A 19711-nucleotide genomic window follows, 5' to 3' on the forward strand; every position below is an offset into this window, starting at 1 on the left:
GCTGAGACTGACACTACAGATGTAAACACAGCCTCACAGCGTGGCTGTGATTTATGAGGGATTGCAGAGTGCAGGGGGACCTTAGTGGGGTTTGGGATAGCAACAGAGGCTGGGCTGTATAGGCAGATCCAGCCTCACTATGCAGATCACATTCTTTAAACACACCTCGGGTTCTCTTTAAGTAACAGGAATTGGCCAGTACAGCTTTCAGAAAGATTCTAAAGTTTATTGTTCTATGAAAACATTAAATCTTGAAATTATTATCCATATATTTGTATACAAATGTCCTCTGCCCCCTGACCCTCATTGTTGCATGAATAGTCAATTAAAGGGAATCTGAAGGGAAAATAAACTTATGATATAATGATTTGTATGTGTAGTACAGCTAAGAAATAAAACATTAGCAGCAGAGATATGAGTCTAATATAGTTTCCAGTACAGGAAGAGGTAAGAAATTCCAGTTATCTATGCAAAAGAGCTTATCTGAGCTCCACTACTGTCAAGACTTTCAAAGTCGCAGAGAGCTCTGTCTTCTGAAGCTTATTATCGCAAGTGTCTTTCACTGTATTTTGTTTTTCTGCAGAGTAAAGTTCAAAAGTTCACAAGCCTGCTCTGTGAAATCATTTAGAATGCTGAGTGTAATATGTAAATTGCAAATATTAGAGAATGATGCAATGTTATAAAAAAATATATAACCGAAAATAAAAATATGAGACTATTTTCTTTGCTACTATTGCTCTATTAATTATCCATACTACACATACAATTCATTATATCATAATTTTTTTTCACTTTAGTGTCACTTTAGTAGAGCAGGTCAGAGGACTATCCCTACTGCTTTCTATTTGAGATCATATCTGAATGTGGTGAAGTTTTTTTTATAACTATCAAGTCAGAGACAGTGCAAAGATAGTCAACAACCACTTTTTTTCTATTCTAAGTTTTCTGTATTCATCAGAAGATGTTACAGTTACATTATAGGGATCCTGAAGTGAGAGAAATATGGAGGCGGCCATCTTTATTCTCTAATAAACAATGCCTGACTTCTGTGCTGATGCTCTGCTTCTAATAATTTCTTGAATTCTGAGTTTGAATTGTGAAAACACAAAATAGTAATTTATAGTGAATATATTTTCTCAATTACCAATAGGTTACAATTTTACTTACTTATTTGCATTTTTGCTTACATTTTCATATTCAAGTCCCTCAAGCATGCTCAGTAGACTTTTTTTTTGCTATTTGCACACAAATTAGAGCAAAAAATGTCTACTGAGCATGCTCAAGGGTCCTTAACCTCCCTGGCATTACCATTATTTACAGATTTAGGGTCTAAAAGACGTGCAATATTTTTCACAAGCTCCGTTTTTAGACGCTAAAAACAGGGAAAAAATGTACCACGGAGAGATCTGCAGCAGCTCCTGCATATAACTGCATATATTGCTCTGAGCTGTGAATTTCTGTCACGAGTCTGACTCGGGATTACCGCTAAGGAGCCTGACTCGGGATTACCGCTAAGGAGCCTGACTCGGGATTACCGCTAAGGAGCCTGACTCGGGATTACCGCTAAGGAGCCTGACTCGGGATTACCGCAAAGGAGGTTAATACAATGATTCTAAGAAAAATTGTTGCAGAATTTATCAGTCAAAAATCCATGAAATCTTAAGTTCCAACTTTCATATTTTGAAATTCCGATGCAAATGTTGGAATTCTGTACGCTCATCCTTCGGCATCTACTCTGTCAAAGCTTGTTTCTAGCTAACCGCTCCCAATCAGCTTCCGCCATACATATATGGGGGACCACCTGCATATGTATGTGCCCAAGGAAAACACAAACAAGTCAAAAAAGTAATATTACAAATGACAGGTTTATTGCAAAGAATACTTGCATTACTATGATAATATAGTAAAATTGCCTGTGAAAACTAAAAATGCAATTACCTGAGATAATTATATATAAAAAAGAAAACAAAGTGATTTTAAGAGAACGTATCACCCCCACCCCACCCCACAGTGAATAGCAATGAAATACTGTACACATGACATATTTTCTTCTAAATAACTATTTTAATGTTACTTTATAAACAACCAAAAAAAGCATAAAGTTGCTCACATGACCTTCTTGCAGCCCGTGTTTACAATAACACAACATTTCAATGTTTAATAAATGAATATGTCTATATCTTCACACATACATATACACTCAAATATTCATAAATTACACACACAAACTCACTTTTATGGACAATATATTTAAATTAATAAAATATTTTAAAACACAGGGATTTAGAGCAGAATTACAAAGTCCTTTTTGTTTGTTTTATTTACAGAGTTTAAAAATAAATGCCCGTTGGGAAGGTATCCAAGCAGTCCGCAATGACTATACAATATAGCTGGTGAGATCCAGCAGGTATGACGTCACGTCGATGATTTGGTCTAGAATACCTGCCCTGGCCACTCTTCGAATGTTTCTGTCCACTTGCTCACACTGTGGTCCTAGGTAACCTTTTTTACATAAACACTTGTTTGGTTTGACACAGACCCCTCCATGCCGACATGCTGGGTCACATTTTGCTGCAGGAAACAGGAGGAATGCAATGTTAATGAAGATGTTTCAACACACACATAAGATCACAGAAACAACATTATCATTTATCGCTCATCTGTTATCTGCCCATCAGGTCTGGATAGGGGCATCTGTAATCTTTTCCTTTTGTGTGTGTACCTGTAAAGGCCCATACACAAGCCCAACAAAAGTTGCCGAAAACAGAGGACTGATGTCGCGGAAACGGCTTAATTGGCGACATTGTTGGAAAGACTTGTCGTTTCTACACACTGATATTGCAACAACCAACTCATTTAAATACTGAACACACAAGCGGAAATGGCATAATGCACAACATAAGACAAAGACAAGACAAATAACATTTATATTGCGCTTTTTCTTCTGGCGGACTCAAAGCGCCAGAGCTGCAGCCACTAGGGTGCGCTCTATAGGCAGTGTTAGGGAGACTTGCCTAAGGTCTCCTACTGAATATATGCTGGCTTACTGAACAGGCAGAGCCGATATTCAAACCCTGGTCTACTATGTCAGAGGCAGAGCCCTTAACCATTACACCATCCAGCCACCATAAGCATTTTGAGTTGAACAATGTCATCCAAACGACATTGTACACATGGCCGAATGCACAATATCTGCTCAACAGTGGTCTGAGCCAGATGGATGTTGGTCACTCAGCATTTGGCTACATTTTTGAACATGATTGTCGTTCAGTATGCTAAAATCTGTTTTTCGTCCTACATTTCAAACAACTGTACTTTAGCGTGTATTTGAGGCTTTACAGGTAATTGGTGATCATCACATTCACAGATATGATACTTCTGCCACATATAGACATAAGAAAGATGGGGAACTTTGTAGTGTGAATATGTAGATGGGGAGCTGTCAGGTACAGCTATGTATATGGACAGGTAACCAAGAGACAATTGGAGTTGAATTAGTATGTTCTTTTCCGTATCTTTTGTTCCGTTTGTTATTTTCCGTATCTCCTTATTGTATTATTTGCTGTGCCTTTGCTACCCTCGTATTCTATTCTGATCTGCCTTGTGTCACGTCTGGCGATCGCACCTCTCGCGATCGCGTTCCTATTTCATATCTGCTGTTGTGTGTGCGCGGTCGCGGGGTGGCGACTGGATTGGCGCACACACATACAACCTGTCCCTTTGCTCAATCTCATTCGCAATCGCCTCTCTTGCGATTGCGTTCTGCGCTTCGTACAATTCCTGTCTGGCACTTGTGGAGGTACAGAGGATTGGTTCCTCTGCACTCCCCAGCGCCATCTGCCGACAGGAATTTCCCTCTACAGGTGCGTAGCACCTTTTGCTGGGTGCCTGCAAATATACGCTTGTGGAGGATTTCCGCCGTGTCAGCGCACGCGTTGTGCGCTGATCACGGAGAAAGTTCCACAATCATTACAGAATGACCAGCCAAACCCAAAACCCCAGTGTAGACGGAATTTCCGATTTGTACGATTTTGTCGAATATGGCTCTTGTACCTTTAAGAGATTTAAAAAACTTGAACCTGAATCAGCAGACGAATTTTTTGTCTGAGTGTACGAAACTGTTAGCGAACCCTGAATTCCAATGCACCCCAGTGTCTACCTGGGCCCCCCAAATGGTCTACATTCTGTTGGGGAGGCAAATGTCAATGTGGGGTTACGATGTGTTAGATCATACCACCCTGAGTCAAAGACCCCTGGAATTCTTGGCCTTTTTAATTCACAATTGGCTGAGATTACCTCAATTACCATACCCCCTTAATGAGTTGTTGTCAGCAGCTCAATCAGCTGTTCCATCTACTCTTTCATCCATAAAGCAGCCATCCAAAGCCTCTAAGTCTAAACGTAAAAGATCTAGGAAGGCTTCCCAGCGGAAAGATCCGTTGCCCATGGCAACCACAGATAGAGAGGTTATTTCTGTCAAGTCTGAAATGGGCAAAACCATGCAGTATGATAATGATGTTTATAATGCATCTGCTGATCAGTTTCCAGGTTTTTTGCCCCAATCCAAAGCTTATGTGGATCCTGCTATAGGTAGGATCGCACACTATATTAAAGCAGTTAAAAAATCTGTACTCGTTCCTGATCCCCACCCATATGGAGATTATTTAGATACTGGGTTGTTCGAACCGCCATTTGCCTCATGGGAAATCGGGGCCTTGGTGGAGGAATTTGATTTGGATTGGAAAGCCTTTTGCGATTTTTACATCGCAAAAAGCGTGAATGTTCTGAACGATTGTCTTGACTCTGTGTGCCTTTTCATTGATTCTGATGAATGTGACTAGTGTGTTGTGGATCTGGTGATGTATGTGTGGCAGATCATTTTGGATGAATTACACACACACCAATTAATTGATCCCAATAAAGAGGTAAAAGATTCCCGTTCTGTTCCTGCTCCAGTTCCATCTGTAGACTGTGCGCACTATGATTGTTCATCCTTTGTTAAGTGTGCATGGGAGCCCCCGTTTGAGAAATGGGAGATCGAGCTCCTGGTCTATGAATTGGAATGTGATTGGAGATCGTTTTGCAGTCATTACCGTTCTAAAAACGAAGCAGTTTTGTATGCGTGCATTGAGTCTGCGTGCACTTTAATCAAGACTGGTGAATGTATCTCTGACTTTGTGACTCCGCTGTTTGACGTGTGGAGAATGATTTTGGATGAACTACATGCGCTTCAATCTGCTAAAAACACATTGTCAGCGGACGATTGTTCCAATCCTCTGGATTTAAAGAAAGTGAGTTTTGAATGTATTCCTTTTCCCAAAGCAACTGAGTGTTTGAAGTCTGAGTGCAAGTCGTTCAGAGCAGTTGCTTGTGTGGAAGTTGAACCAGTGCGGTCTGATGTCGCCACCGCACGTATGGCTGCAAAAGGTCTGTGTGGTCCTGTGTCTAAGGAAGACAGATTTTTTTCCCTCAGGTTCTCTAAGATCGTCCGTTTGTGAGCCTGCCATGGGGAAAATTCCTAAGTTATGCAACTTTAAGAAAATTATTGATGTGTCTAATAAAGTTTCTCCTGTTGTTGTCGCCAATTCTTTTGCAAATGAATCTATGTCTTATTCTGTTCGCACCTGTGCAGGCCTGTTGCCTGATGACAGTTGCTCCAGTGTTTCTGTCCTAGATGCCTTGCAGTCTGCTCGGCAGATCGCGGAGGTTTGCGATATGGAAGCGTCAGTTTCGCAACCTAAAGCGATCTTGGATCCGCAAATTTTGCGTTCTGACTCCTCGGATTCGACATTGTTAGCCGAATCTAAGAGTGAGACAGCGCTTCGGTTTTGTGAATCTGATGCTAAAGCTTCTTTGCCTTGTCCAGAGAAGCTTTCTCTGAACCTGCCCTGTACCATGAATGAAGGCATGATGTCCACTTGCATTGACATTTGCGAATCTGATTCTGAAGACAATATTGACTCTCCACCCAGTACTCTGGATGAGTCAATATTGCCTTGTACAATATCTCCTGCCCTGCCCCTAGAGGCTCGTCTAGGTATTGCTGCTATTTTTACCTGTCTTTCTGCAGTTTTGGAGTTGCAAGCTAGTTTGACTACTACGCAGAGTTCTGGGTGCAGCGAGATTAAAGTTAGGGAGTCAGTGTGTGGTCCAGTGAATATTCCTGTACGTTCCACTCATGATGATGAAATTCAGTCTCAGTTTATGGTGGAACCTTCCCTGGGACATCTGCCCTGTTCTCAAAGTAAAGTTCCAGTTTTGCCCTGTAACATGGATAGTACTTCTTAGACAACTTGAAAAATGATGTTCCTGAGGTCTTGTTTGATGATCTGAAGGTCTCCGAGTTCCTCCCAAAGGGTGCAGAACTTGTAGGAGATGTCTCCTGCCCCCCAGGTCCTTCTGAGGTGTTGCCCACTTCAGTAGGCATTGCTGCCTTGCTGACTACTTTTGCAGCTCTTGTGGAGCTTCATTCATGTGTAGTCAATGATGATATTACAGTTACAGAAAATTCTGAATTTGAGTCCGAGTCTTCTTTTGAAAGACTAGTACCTGTGACCTTTACTCGTGATGATTTTCTGCCCGGTACTGGTTTTGGTCTTGTTGTGTCGGACTCTGAGGTTGGCAGTTCCCCGACATGTCCTGAGGTTTCTCCTGTACTAGTGTACCCCGATGTGCTCTGTGACCCAGAAAGCCCAAGTGTGCCTCGGTTACCAGCGTACTCAGATGCTTCCTCAGTGGAGACATGTTCTGATATAGCCTGCCTGCTTGCATGCCCAGAAGTGGTCCCTGAAAGTCCTGATCTTGATCGGTGTCCTGCTAATTTTGAGTCTGGAATGATCATAGGTTCCATAGGGGTTCTTGGTAGTTCTCCATGTGAGCCTGGTGAGCGTTCTGGCTTCTTGGGATCTCTGCGGAGCTTCAAGGCGTTCTGGGAGATTCCGGGAAAGGTTTTGCTTAGTGCCCTGAATACGATCAGCAATGGCTTTGGTGTTGTAAGGGACACTTCGAACAGGTATTGCGGCAGGTTTGGTATTCTTGGACGCTCCTTGGAAGGTGGTGGGTATTGTCTGGAGGGTGTCGATGGCTTCTTCTCTGGTGTCCACAGTCCTGATGGGTGTTACGCTGAGACTTGTAGTGCTGATGGGCATGTTTCGGTGGCTTCTGCTTCCGATGAGGTCGGTTTCGGATGGACTGACTCTGGAATTGGGCCTTGTCGGGCTGTCCTGACCTTCATGAGTCTTCAGTTAGAGTTTTGTGATGATACCAGTTTTGAGGGATGTCTGGAATCCATCCCTAGAGGGGGGGGGGGGGTACTGTGATGATCCGCTCAGCTGGCTGCACAGGCAGACAGCTGTTTGTCCATTCCTCTAGTCTGTGGGCTGCAGGTCTCTGGAACAGAGACCTGTCTTTCCATTGCAAGTTTCTGGTCTGTTCTCTTGCTGGGGAATTTGCATACATTCGTTATGCAAATCCCCTACCTGCCTTCTTTGATGACTGGCACTATAAGAGCTTTATGTTTCCCAGAAGGCTTTGCTGGTCATTTCCTTTCCATGGTCTGTTCCTGATGGACACTGCTGGAGACAGGAAATGGTTCTGATCTCTGTTCTTGGAGTATAGCTGGTGCAGCGGTTGCTACCAGCTATCTCTTCTGTTCTGTCTCCTGGGATCGCGATAGCTACTTTTTGCTAGCGCTGGGGATCCTTCTGTTCTGTCTTCTGGGATCGCGCTAGCTACTTTTCGCTAGCGCTGGGGATCCTTCTGTTCTGCTACTCTGTACCTGGATCGCGCTAGCCACTTTTTGCTAGTGCTGTGGATCCTATCTCTCGCTTGTCCCTGTTTTCGTGTGTCTGTCTTGTCTGCTACGCTTGCTGGAGGCTCGGTGAGGTAACCGTTAAGCAAGCGCTCGCGTCCTCTGTTTCATGTTTGTCTGTCGATGGTTAGTTAGGCGTGCTTGTCTCTATTGTGCTTATCACGTGGAGACCACGCATAACCACGTGCACTGTTGCGAATGAGTGCGGTGTTCGCGGTTAGCTAGCGTTTGTTATTTTCCGTATCTCCTTATTGTATTATTTGCTGTGCCTTTGCTACCCTCGTATTCTATTCTGATCTGCCTTGTGTCACGTCTGGCAATCGCACCTCTCGCGATCGCGTTCCTATTTCATATCTGCTGTTGTGTGTGCGCGGTCGCGGGGTGGCGACTGGATTGGCGCACACACATACAACCTGTCCCTTTGCTCAATCTCATTCGCAATCGCCTCTCTTGCGATTGCGTTCTGCGCTTCGTACAATTCCTGTCTGGCACTTGTGGAGGTACAGAGGATTGGTTCCTCTGCACTCCCCAGCGCCATCTGCCGACAGGAATTTCCCTCTACAGGTGCGTAGCACCTTTTGCTGGGTGCCTGCAAATATACGCTTGTGGAGGATTTCCGCCGTGTCAGCGCACGCGTTGTGCGCTGATCACGGAGAAAGTTCCACAATCGTTACAGGCTGCCCATCTTGCAGTATAATTTGAACAAAAACTATATCTGGGTGCCTGTGTAGTGTAGTATAAGATGTTAGGCTCTCATGAAGTTCATTGCTTCAATAATGCTCATGCTTGGTGGAAACCTTTCCATACTGGACAGAGAAAGAAGGAGTCAATGAAGTGTGGTCATTCGCTTTACTGACCACCAAAAACCAAACAATTTTGTAATGGAAAATCTGTCTGTGGTTAGTACCAGACCTGAATGCTTCAGAAGACAAGTACTCAGGACGGGAACACAAGAGCATCCGAAGCCTACAGAGGAGTCCCGAAAATTCCCGAAAATCCCGAAAATTTTGTCTCCGAGGGCTGGTTGAAGAACTTCACTGTTGCCCGGCAGTGGAATAAGGGGACAGAGAGAGCACCGGGAAGGCTCTATGGGATCCAGAACCTTCTCTATCTATAGGTGAGTATCTAACTCATTTTTTTCAGCTTACTTCAGTATTGCTTTAATAGATCACGGTGAAAAATTACGGGCCCACAGTAAAGACAGTGAATAGGCAGGCAATTTCTACTATCCGGTGCCGCTGAGCTCTTTGCTGCTTGGACTGCCTAATACTGCCAAGCACCCTCCTGATCATTACAAGAGGTATAAGTGTGGATAGTTACGTACCAGCAGAGGGTTGTGTTACTATATGAATTAAAGTATCAATGTATTGTGAATCTGCTCAGGATTGCTTAAACTAAACAGGCAAAATTCATGGAACAATTCAGCAGACGTTTATGGGGCTCTCACCTTCAGCTTGGATTTCTAGAGATAAAGTTAACTAAATGGGAGAGGTTTTAATGAAAATGGTGTACAGGTGGGGAAGGGCAAGGAAGGGAGAGGGTGAGGAACCCACTCGTTATTTTCTTGAATAGAAACCTTATTTAACTAACCTTATCCTTGGGCACCGGGGATAGTGTTAGCTAAATGGGCCTGTTATTAAAACAATCACTGGTGTGTGTATATTATAAAAAGTGTGTGTGTATAGGGGGGAGGTTGTTATCTTCAGTGCAGGTCATTGTGTGCTGGACTCTCTATTTTAGTTAAAACTCTCTTGTCTAACTAGCCCAAATCCAAGATGGTGGTGGTGTGAGTGTCTTTACTATGTTTGGTCAATAGTGTCATAGTAAGGGAATTCCCATCAAACAATTCAAATTTGCTAAGTGTCATCAGCTGTGAAAAATTGGCAGTGTTGCAGTGGCTGAGCAATGGAGTGGACAGGTCATTGGGGGGCTCTTCAGTCAAGACAGGGGAATTTCCAGTGGAGATATAGGCACAAGAACAAGCGAGAACATTCAAAACTACAAAAGTTTTGGCTGAAGTTGGGCTTTACGTTTTCAAACTTTTTGAATGCAATGGTTCTCCTGTATGCTTTTCTGGCCACTGTAAACTTCTTAAGTTTGATTGGTTGCTATAGATTACTTTGTTGCTTTGATTTTTGCACACAGCTATTAAAGATTAGCATTTTTCTTTTTAATGCAAGCTTGGCATAAATCATTAAAGTTTGTCTTGCCAGTAACACAACTCTAAAATGGCATATTTATCAGATTAACAGATGACTTGGAACTACAGAATAGATCATTAGAAAGAGAATTCACATCATGGTACAGGCACAGGAATAAGGCTCACATGTCATTTAGACTACAAGCTGTTATTATACAGAGACACTGGTCCTTTTTCAGCATTGATCCACCATAATAAAATTATAACTACAGAAGTATCAAGGACCTAAATTATATATTTTGAGGCGCCCGGAAACATATAGAACATTTACGTCACACTGCTCAGTAATGTCATTAAATCCCTCTAATCCCTTTCTCTCCAGTTACATGACTCTGAGTGCAGTTATTCCTCTGTGGTGATGGGGACAAAATAATGGAAAACACATAGTAAAAAGTATGGTATATATAATAAAAAGATTACTAACCAATCCGACAGAACTCCCCTTCCCATCCTTGATTACAACAGCATTTTCCAGTGGGCGTACAATGGCCATTTTTACAGTGACGAGAGCATTCCGAGGACAACAGCTGTGGTGGGATCACAGGCCTCGCACATTCTTCAGGCATTGTTGGCCTACATCAAGAAAACAGAAAAATGAATGAGTGTTCACATTAACCAAGTATATCATTTATTTATATACAGTTAAAGTCAGAAGTTTATATACACTTAGGTTGAGTTCTTGAAAAACTCACTTTATAACCCTTCCACAGAATTTATACTAACAAACTATACATTTGGCACATCATTTAGCACATTTACTTTGTGTAAGTAAAAGTATTTTTTCCAACAATGTTCACAGATGGATTATTTCACTTTTTATTGGCTATATTACAATTTTAATGGTTAATACGTTTTCATACGCTTTATTAACTGTGCCTTTAAACGGCTTTAAAAATTCCACAAAAAGAGTCAAGACTTTAGCCAATTAGCTTCACATAGCCAGTAAGCTTAACTGGAGTTAAAGTGTACCAGAGCAGAAGTACGGCCACGCCTGTACAGTAGTGCTACTGCAAAGGCATGCCCACACTCATGCAAGAAAAGGAGCGCGGCCCCAATCAGCTCGAGGGTCAGCGAGTAATGGGGACAAGAAGATGCCATGGGAAGCCTCATTAAGATCCAGAGGCTTTCCTATCCTTAGGTAAGTTTGTGTTTCTCTCTAACCTAGGAGCTAGCATCAAATTCATTGCCTGTGTGTTTGACATAATGGAAAAATCGGAAGAAATCATGCAAGATCTCAGAATAAAATGTTGGCCCTCCATGCATCTTTATTCTGGAGAACAAATTTCAAGCACTTAAAGGATCCGTGTTCATCTGTACAAACAATAATATGCACGTTAACACAACGGGACAACACAGACACTATTACACTCAGAAAGGAGACACAGTCTTTTTTCTAGAAACTTCAGCCAAAAAAAGTGCAACTCAATCCCAAAAGAGCAAAGGACATAGTTAAAATGATGGACAAAATGTAAACAAGTATCTGTAGTCCTTTTAAAACAAGTCTGATATTGACATAACCTGAAAGGCTGCTTAAAAAGGAAGAAGCCACTCTTACACAGCCGCCACAAAAAAAACCTAGACTGCGGTTTGCAAGGGCACAAAGATTTAACTTGAGCATCCTCTGGTCTGATCACGAATATGTCTTCCAAATGGACGGTGGAAAAATGGCTTAAAGACAACAAAGTATTGGATTGGCCATCATAAAGCCCTGTCCTCAATCCAACTGAGAATGCATGGGCCTAACTGGAAATGTTTGCCAACAAGGAGGCATGCAAATGTGTTCCAGTGTTTCCAGTTCTGTGATGGAATGGGTTAAAATTCCAGCAACTAATTGTAAAAAAACTCACAGAAGACCATTCAAAATGTTTGCCTCAAGTTAAACAATGTTGAGTTTATTTAATCTTGTGACGCACTGGAATTGTGAAGTAGTCAATAAAAAAAAGAAATAATCTGTCTTTAAACATTTCTGGAAAAAAATACTTTTACCTTGCACAACATAGATGTCTTAAAGAGAATCTGTATTGTTAAAATCGCACAAAATTTATCCAGCTTGTAAAAGATAAGAGAGCAGAGAGGCTGCCTAATGTAAATGACACACCGGAGTATGCTTAGAGAGCGTGTGCATAACAGATCAACAACACTGAAGAGTTGGCAGCCTTCCAGACACAGGGCGACAAATCCGACAGGGGAAAGATAAGTTGATTTATTACAGAGACGGTGATAGTAGGAAGTGCTGCAGTAAGCCAGAGCACATTAGAATAGGTTTAGGAACTTGTAGGATGGTAGAAAACAGGATGACATTTTTGTTACAGAGTCTCTTCAAATGATTTGGTAAATGTATTAGCATCTAACCATTTTATAACACTTATATTCTCATATATGAGTACAATCAGGTTACAAATGGACATCTGAGTTGATTAATAACACTTTTTGTTTGTCTGTCAATCTGAAGGACTCTCCCAAGCCCTTTGTTCCCAAAGTCAAAAACATCTGAAGGGTATAAATATGCAGAGCGGCAACTCTAAACATATTTCTTTAGATCTCCAGTTTTCTCCCCTCCATTTTATACTTATGCAGATTTTTACCTCCACATATTTTTTTTTTTTAAGTTTGTGAACAAATGAGAGCATAGACAGGAGGAGATGCTTCAGGTCGGAAATTTTCTGAAAACAAATACAAAAACTTTTCATAACATTCTTGAAAACAGTAATATCTAAAAACAATGAATTAAGTTGGACAGTATGCGATAAATGCCCAATGCAGTTCAAAACTACGGAAACCGCAGTCGTGTATCACTGTTGACTACAGCCATCCGATGTTCTCCTGCCCTGCACTAAGTGATAAAGAATGGCCATGTCTGATCAATGTGTGAGCAATAAAAAAGCCAAACATTGATCAACATCCTTCAACTTACATAAAATATACCATCTAATCTATTAAAAAAATAATCATGTAGCCTATACATTTTTTTATGATTACTTCAATCAAGCTAAACGTTCAGGCCATGTGATCTTTTCTAGCACTATTACTACACACTCAATAACTTGTGGGTGGGGTGATCTAGATTCATTTTTAGACTTGGGTAAACACATAGGAGTATCAGCCCAGCAGAATATAGTCATATAAGTAGTTGGAGATTAAAACATTACAAGACATGACTATAAGAAGACAAGGGTGTTTCATTAGCAGTATAAGAGAGTAAGAGCCAGAGTGCAAAAGTACAGAGATTGGTTTACATTCCAACCACTAACTTTGCTATAGCTATGCACTACTTATACATCATGCTAGTACTTGATTCTTAGCCTAGGCATACTGAACAGGCATGGAATCATGGGGTGAGGATTCCTTTTCTGCATCCTCACTGGGACTTGAGGTGGGCTGATGCATGCCTTAGGCATGAAGTGACTGCTTCAGTCAAGTATTCAAATGTGCTTGGTAATTTATTCATCCACACAAAGGCTCAGTGGTCACAGTGGTGAAATGTGCAATGTTTCTGAGGCTCAAGCACCTGTGCTGTGACATCATTCTGGTGATCTGCATCGGACTTTCACAGTTTCACCTAAGACTTTCCCAATGTAGCATAATGTCAATACACAGACATAACACCTAAGAAGAAAATCACTCTTAACTGCTTCGGTACAAAAACCATCAAATGCAGTAGATTTCAGGAGAAATGTGTTTGCCATAAGAATTAAAAGAGTTCTTCTTCAGCCTCAAGGCACAGTCAAGGGCTCATTAGTACTTCACCCTGGCAAGCAGAAAAGCCTCTATTTGTTCCCAGGTGCAAGCAATTAAAGCACATAGTAAATCCAGTGACAGTAATGCACTGAAAAGTGCCATAAAATTAGCATCATAAATACTTGTGTATAACTGTAGGTTGTGTTTTGGAATTGGGATAGGTGTGTCATGTGATAGCGTATGTATGTATAGGACAATGTATGGAATGGCAATGTACATCATGTTGCAAAAATAGTACTGGCTTGCTGTGCATTTATTTTACTTTGAATTTTACAGCCAAGAGACATTACGCACTGTACACTAAACATGATAGTGCTAGGAATCACTGTATCAAGGTCAAAAATATAATAATGATATCAGAACTGAAATTAGTGAAAAAGCTGTTTTAGCCACAGTATGGATTTGGCAGACATAATGGCAGCCTTATTGGCAGGTGATAACTTAAAGAGGAACTGTAGTAAAAATAACATGGTGAATAAAATAGCTTATTTCTTTTTACAATATTCATTTATAAATTACTTAGTCAGTGTCTTGCCCATTGTAAAATCTTTCCTCACCCTTATTTTTAGTTAGTCTTGTGAGGTGCATCTCTGCGGAATGTTCATTTGCTAAGTGTTCTGAAGCTCTGGTCTCCCAGAATGCTCTGGGGAGTGGGAGGAAAGGGTAAAATTCTGCTTACCTTACTTGCAATGCAAATATCTAATTTCATTCGTAAGATTATCAAGACATATGATTCTCTACTAACTAGAACTTGCTTTGAATATGTGTGTGCATCAGATCCAGAATCTGCGGGACTTATCTCTTTATTATATAAATCTCTTATCTCATCTGCTACTCTCCCTAAGCCCTCTTATGTCCTAAAATGGGAAGAAGAGCTTGAATCAGAAGATTCATCTATTGTGTGGAAACATACTCCACACGACTCCATTAATGTATCTATAGTAGAAACTCAATACAAAGTTCTTCTGAGATGGAACCTAACTCCAGACCTTTTGCCAAAATTTGACACTAAATTGAATGGTCTTTGTTTTAGAGCCTGTGGTCAAAAGGGCACGTTTACGCATTTATGGTTGCCCAGAGGAAGCCGCTCACCAGAGGTGGCGAATCGTGAAGGCCAGTCGGGGGGACGCCATGCTCCACACCCTCCTTTGATCCTTTCCTCCTTTGGTAAGCCCCAGCAGCCTTCTGTCAGTGTGTGCTACGCTGTCTCCTACAATTTCCTTTTCCACATCATTCTTACCTTTTACACTATTGTCTGCACTTTATCTTTATCCCTTTTAGGGACTTATATTTGGGATCCTCCCTACACTTGTTTACCTATGTGTTTTTTGCACCTACTGTTACTTCTGCACTTTATACCTGCTGGTTTGCACACCAATGGTTATGTACCTTATATCCTTGTGGCTTTATATAATGTGTATAGCCATGAGTGATTGATTTATTTATTCAGGTTTGTGTGGATTGTCAATCATTTGACTGATATTTATCTTGATTAGACACATCATTTATACCTGATTGTTTTGCATGGCCACCCTTTTCATGAGTTTTTAAGTGTTTTTATGATGATTTTTTGAATAAAGATGATTTGAGTACTTTGACCCTTTGTGGAGTGGTGCCGTAATTTCAGGGAACTTTCTTGTGCGTTTATTGAGATTACGCATTTATGATGGTCTTGCCCTATGGCCCGCAGATTTTGGATCAGGGTTTACCAGATGAGGCCTGCAACCTCTGAAAAACTACACTCTCCCAGTATATGTTAATCACACACATTTTCATCGCGCCTAAAGAAGTAATCACTAGTTCGTGGAGATCATCTATATTGCCCTTCTCCTTTAAATCCAACTTAAGCCTTATGTTTTAACTGAATGAAACCAATTTTAGTTTACTTTTTATCTGAATTCTAGAAAATCTGGAAATCCTATTTCCTTAATTATTCAAACTGGACCCCCCGACGTCTTACTGAAGTGTAGTAGCCTTTAGTACGATTCGGTTGGCCCAATTGGAATGCATTGTGGTGGACAGATATGTCAGCCTGATTCCAACAGGAGCCCCCCCCCCCCCCCCTCCTTCTTCCTCTTCTTTTTCATATCTACCTTTTCTTGTTTCTGTCTTTTCCTTCCTTTTACTTCTTCTATCATTCTTGATCTCGCTCTCTTTTCCTTCTTACGCCCAACCTACTGATTTCAACGCATTAAAGAGAATCTGTACTGTGAAAATCTTACATAAATAAAAGTATCAACCCGTTTGTAGTCTTCTCCAAGCCCCATCTGTGACATTTTCGCTGCTCCTGCTGCTTTCTTGGTGATAACATCACTGTTTTATTCATTGTTTTTGTAAACAATGAAGATGGCCGCCAAACAGGAAATATATCATCAGAGCAGGTGCCTGTTTGCACAGGCTCCTCTCAAACGTGACTTCACTGCTGTAATATTTCTCCCACTTGTTGCTTTGGCTGCTTGTCTGGGCTTTGAACTGATCTTTCTGCACTCACAGCTGTTCACAAGGTCCCAGACAGGCTGGCTGTAAGCAGAGACGCTGGCTGTGACTCATACACACAGCACACACACGGAGCCTGCAGGGGGCATGGGGGAGATGTGCATAACTTCTCCCTATCACAGCACAGCTCTCTGGGCTGACAAGGCTCGACAAAGGAAAGAAGATTAGATATAATACAGAGACAGTGCAACTAGAAAAGGCTGCAGTAAGTCAGATCACATTAGAAACAGGTATAGGAATTTATAGGATAGAAAAAATAAGGCTGAAAATGTGGTTACAGAGTCTCTTTAAGGTGTTTCTAATAACTTTTACGTGTTCTTTTCTCATTTTGATTAATGGGTGTTAGGTGTCTTTGGTATATATTGTCCTGTTTGTAGAGATCACCTGTCCTGGTTGGGGGCACTCAATCCTATGTGATTTGATGTTTAGTGCTTGTTATAGGCTTTTTTTCCTCTGTAGGATACCAGTTTATGATGTCACTGTGCTGCTGGTATCCTTGTGTGTTGTGTATGATATTCCCCTCACTTATAAGGGAGTGAGAATACCTTGTACTCCTAGGACTCATATGTTCAATGTGTTTATTATCTTGTATGATGTTGAAAATGCAATAAAACTTTTTGAAAAGAATTCTGCATACCTAAACAGCCATGGAAAATCATCACTGGGAGGGAGTGGCTACATATAAAGGTATAGGAACTGTTGAATGTTTCTGATACTGAAACCAGGAACAATTACTGGAAAAGTGGGAATCCTGAATAATTTACTGCATTCTACTATATGTCACTACAGTTGAGAGACATATAGGGGGTAGAGCTGCTTAGGATGGTGGGGTTGAAGTCTTTAGTGTAGCTACAGAGTTATGGGCCTCAGAGTGAGTTTTACATTGGGCCCATTTGCTCAGCCGTCCAAGACATGCTCAATCTGCCAGGAGATAAGGAGTTGAAAAGTCTCAGGTGCCATGCAGTTTTTTATGCTTAGAGAAAAATAAATAGTATCACATGCAGCTTATGCGTCACCATGGAAGTGTATAGTGTCTGTAACTGGCGCACTTTCTGTAAAATGTGTGCAGAATGCAATGAATATATGTGTACAGTCCTGGACAACAAAAAACTCAGTACTGAGTCTGTGTGTGTCACATCTGCTGTGCAGTATGACAGGATATAACCAACACATATACAGTACCAGATTCACTAAGCAGCAACCTGCACATGTAAATTTTAGCACACAATGGGCATTGCACAAATACTGTAAATTACATCACGTACACAAAGTGCACATTGCATGTATAGCGTGCATTATGCCTGTGTAAATTTTGCCACTGTTAAAGAGAAACTCCGACCAAGAATTGAACTTTATCCCAATCAATAGCTGATACCCCCTTTTACATGAGAAATATATTCCTTTTCACAAACAGACCATCAGGGGGCGCTGTATGGCTGATATTGTGGTGAAACCCCTCCCACAAAGAAATTCTGAGTACGTAATCTTGGCAGTTTCCTGTCTGTGAACCCTGTTGCATTGTGGGAAATAGCTGTTTACAGCTGTTTCCAACTGCCAAAACAGCAAGCAGTAGCTACATCACTTGCCAGCAGTAAAAATGTCACCATGTGATAAATGTCAGAATATAAATCAGGGATTTAAAATATTTTACAATGGGCAAACACTGACTAAATCATGTATACATAATTATTGTAAAAATGAAACCCTTTTTTTTATTACATTATTTTCACTGGAGTTCCTCTTTAAAGAGGAACTTCAGCCTAAACAAACATACTGTCATTAAGTTACATTAGTTATGTTAATTAAAATAGATAGGTAATATAATCTCTTACCCACCCTGTTTTAAAAGCACAGGCAAATGTTTGATTTCATGAGGGCAGCCATCTTTTTGGTTGAAAGGAGGTGACAGGGAGCATGATACACAGTTCCAACTGTCCTGTATGCTGATCACCCCTTCCAGTTGCTAGGCAACGTGAATAACAACATAGGAAATCCCATCATGCTTTGCACAGCATCAGGGAAAAAAGCCCGAGCAGTTTTCTTTGATGGGTGGAGCTTAGCTAAAAATACAGCTAAAAATGATGCTTTGGTAAGAAAAACAAGGTTCTCATGCTGTGAAACTGTTAAAGAAACACCAAGCCTTTTCAGTTCTGCTGAGTAGATTTTTAGTCCGGAGGTTCACTTTAAGTATGTCCGGCCCCTAATGTGAATTAAACCTAACTGTAGCAGATTTTGACAAAGTAGACACTACAGAAACAGCTTAAGACTGTACAGTAGATTCTCAGTCCACATGCGGTTTTCACATCTTTATGCTGTCATGATGCAGTTAGTTGCCTAAGAGGAAAACTCCACCTTATGTCTTAAAACAGAAGAGGGCAAAAATTCTTACAGTATGACTGTCCAGTGGATGCAGTAAAAACTGGAAGATCTAAATTTACACACTAGTCAATAATAGTTGGATGCTGGTTACTGTTCAATAGTGATTTTGGCCTTAATTCACTAAATGATGGTAAAACTGCTATGCACAGATAGTGCATAGCAATTTTGCTGGTGTTTACCCAATATAATGTGCATTGCATACATAATGCAACTTGTGTTAAGTACACTAGAGGTGCCCACACTTTTTCAACTTGTGAGCTACTTTAAAAATTAGCAAGTCAAAATGATCACCTATGTGCAATTTTAGGAGCACAATTGTATATACAGAATGGAAAACGTGGTGTGGTCGGGATCCACTATGAAGTCCTTCGCCATCTAACGGTAGATCGCGATCTACCCAATGGTTACCCCTGAAGTACACAATGGCCTCAATTCACTAAGATCATGCTGGAGATAATAAGGCAAGAGAAAACTTACCTCCACACAGTGAGAGAGTTATCTTATCTCTTCATTCCTTAAGTTACCTCCTCTGTAGTTAATTTACCTCCTCTGTAGTTAATTTACCTCCTCTGTAGTTATTTTCACCCGCAGTTAATTAACAGCCTGTCTTTAACTCTGGAGTTATTTTAAGGATTGGAGAGTAAACTTAAAGACAGAAGAGTTAACTTTAGGCTTGCCTGAGGTAAAATATTTCCTGAATACTACATGCCTTATCACCATGGTAACAACTCTAGAAACGTTATTAAAGACAGGAGATAAGCTTAGTGAATTGAGGCCATTGTGTGTGTTGCATGTCCCCTTGCATGAGTGCTGCCCTACCTCCTGTCTATCACTCGGAAGTGTCCACATTGCCTTTGGCAAGTGCTTACCATACACTGGATGGACTTTCTCAAAACATTGGATATCGTTTGCAAGGTCTGAGTAACCCCCCACATTTATTGTTGGTGTGCCAAAAATTGTTTTTTCTTGGGTTGGTCTTGGTGGTAGTCGTACATTGAATGTACATTGAATGTTTATCTGAGCACCCTGAACAAACCTATGGCATAACCATATGGTGTGAACAGTTAGAAACCTTTTCTACCCATTTA

The 19711-nt window shown here is 41.0% G+C and overlaps 1 protein-coding gene across 1 annotated transcript in view; it reads right to left on the reverse strand.

Annotated features, from left to right (window-relative positions):
- Positions 1-1846: 1846 nt before the first annotated feature.
- The window catches only part of HHIP (hedgehog interacting protein), a 186478-nt gene continuing 168613 nt past the window's right edge, over positions 1847-19711 (reverse strand). Inside the window, exons 12-13 of the mRNA XM_068269847.1 lie at positions 10435-10583; positions 1847-2571 (exon numbers count right to left, since the gene is read on the reverse strand). Coding sequence (XP_068125948.1) covers positions 2378-2571; positions 10435-10583 — 343 coding nt within the window. The 3' untranslated portion in view covers positions 1847-2377. The remainder of the gene's footprint in view (positions 2572-10434; positions 10584-19711) is intronic.

This window comes from Hyperolius riggenbachi, chromosome 1 (genome assembly GCF_040937935.1).
Source record: "Hyperolius riggenbachi isolate aHypRig1 chromosome 1, aHypRig1.pri, whole genome shotgun sequence".
Lineage (NCBI taxonomy): Eukaryota > Metazoa > Chordata > Amphibia > Anura > Hyperoliidae > Hyperolius > Hyperolius riggenbachi.